Source organism: Maniola jurtina, chromosome 16 (assembly GCF_905333055.1).
Source record: "Maniola jurtina chromosome 16, ilManJurt1.1, whole genome shotgun sequence".
Lineage (NCBI taxonomy): Eukaryota > Metazoa > Arthropoda > Insecta > Lepidoptera > Nymphalidae > Maniola > Maniola jurtina.
In genome coordinates, this window is record NC_060044.1 from 4723013 (window position 1) to 4725199 (window position 2187).

A 2187-nucleotide genomic window follows, 5' to 3' on the forward strand; every position below is an offset into this window, starting at 1 on the left:
TAAAATTCAACATTTTATTAATATCACAATTTCACTGGGACTCATCCTTATCATAATAATACTAAAAAAGAATCGAGCAGAGAATTCACACTACTGAGTATTAACAGAAGTCGCTTTCTCATACTACTCCTTTTTAAAACGTAATTACAAGACAATAATACAATACATTATATATACTGTCATAATTTACGCGATTACACACTTTGTTGCAACATTTACATCACCAAAAGAATTCACGGGTTGTTCAACCAATTTATGCTTTTCCTATATAAATAAATCAGGTACATTTAAACAAAATTTCGAAGCATTATTAAAAACAAAGCCTCACGCCATCTCATCTTAAACACTGATAGTAACTATACTACAGTATCAACAGGCAAGAAGTAAATCTTAAACTATTTGAGAGTGTGGAGATTTTCTCCTCAGGATATGCCGGTAAGAACGAAGATTTACTCAGTTAGTGATAATGTTCGAATTTGTAACCTTCTCCGCTGTCACCTGATAGAGCTTGAGCGTGCTCGGAGTAGTAATGCCCCTGATTCTCTGGTTGTTGTTCAGCGTATCCTTTTAAACCTTCACCACCTTCATAACTTCCAGCTAATTGGTGCTCGTAGCCTCCCTGTTCATATCCACCATGTTGAAGGGCAGCGTGTTCTAAAGCTCCTTGGTCCAAACCTCCGTGTTCAAGACCTCCTTGCTCGTAACTCCCATGACCGAGGCTCGCAGCAAGATGCTCAGTATTCAGCCTGTGGTCTTCCAGTACCAGGCCACCACCATGGTTGTGTTGCGTTTCGGGGTGGATCTGTTTCAAGTTTTGCTCAGATTGTCCCTTTTCAAGAGGGTGCTTGAGGAGATGGCTGTGTTCCTTCTTCACGTACACGGGCACTGGGTGGAAGTGCTCGAATTTGATTGATTGATGTGACTTGGCGTGTTCATGTTGGACCTGATGATGGTGTCCCGATTCACCGATGATGCCTTCGTGCTCGATTTGTGGGATCTCCTGGTGGATGATGCCAGGATATGCGGCCGCCACGGCAAATAGTCCCAGGAAAATCTGCAAAAATATTGTTTAATTTGCTTAAGTGATATTAATATGCTTTATGAATAAACTTCTGGTTTAGGATACTTTTAAAAATGGTTGTTAAATAATTACTATCCGTCGTTTCTACATAGAAGGAACAATATTAAAAACTGAATGTTCTTAAAACAAAAGGGCGATGAACCCCGCCTGTTTATATAATAAGAAAGGCTTCGTATAGTAAGTGTATTACAATACTAAGTCGTTATACCAGGAAGGAATATCTGATTAGCAGTTCGATAGTTCTACATAAATGAATACACTCAATATACATATTTTTAATATTTTTTCACACATTTATTTAGTGGCATGGTTTATTTGATTGATTATTATTAATATGTCAAGCGCACTATTGATTTTGTTTAATTTGTCACATTCACAATAAACACAGAGTACGGGATTGTACGCACATGGTACTTCATTGTGGTAGGTCTGGTGGTCGCGGCTCGATGAAAGGGTGGTGGGTAATGCAGGCAATTGCTATTTGCATCGCTTATATACTCAGTTTCTCTGACACTCGTGTGTGTGGGTGCTCTGTTTTAATATTACGTGTACTTGGAACGGTACATTGGCACGCCGTTCGCGTCTTAAGAACAATAGTTAGAAATTTGTTTGAGATACTAGAAAAAGTCAATTGAACGGAATCAGCATTTTCTATCGGTCTTACGTGACACAAAACATATAGTACGTAACTTTTAATCTCTGACATCTAGTTAGCATATGAGCTACTTTGATGCAAAACGGTAATTTCAGTGGACTATAAAGAAATGACTTCACAATTAATTCGAGTAGCTCTTTAACTCGGAGATGTTGTATTAATAAGCCTGTATTGCGGTTACTATTCATATTTATAATGTGCCATACTAATTATTATTATTATAAATGCATAAGTCTGTCTGCCTATTTGTATCTTTGCTAGATTTTCGATTCTTTTCAATCGATTTTGATTATAGGTGCCTACAGAGTTAGCTTATATCTCGGGAGCGGGCATAGGCTACTTTTTATCTCAGAAAAACAGAGAGAGTAGGAGTTCACATGGAATTTTTAAAAAACTTGAACCCACACGGATGAAGTCGGAGGCTCATCTAGTATTATTATAAAGATGAAAG

General features: G+C 37.7%; 1 protein-coding gene across 1 annotated transcript; it reads right to left on the reverse strand.

The window, feature by feature from the left end:
* LOC123873101 lies at positions 1-1561 on the reverse strand. The gene is made up of 2 exons (XM_045917812.1): positions 1489-1561; positions 1-1054 (listed from the first exon to the last, which is right to left on the reverse strand). Exons 1-2 carry the CDS (start codon positions 1498-1500, stop codon positions 458-460), a joined length of 609 nt encoding a protein of 202 aa, XP_045773768.1. The 5' UTR covers positions 1501-1561; the 3' UTR covers positions 1-457.
* Between the last annotated feature and the right edge of the window lie 626 nt (positions 1562-2187).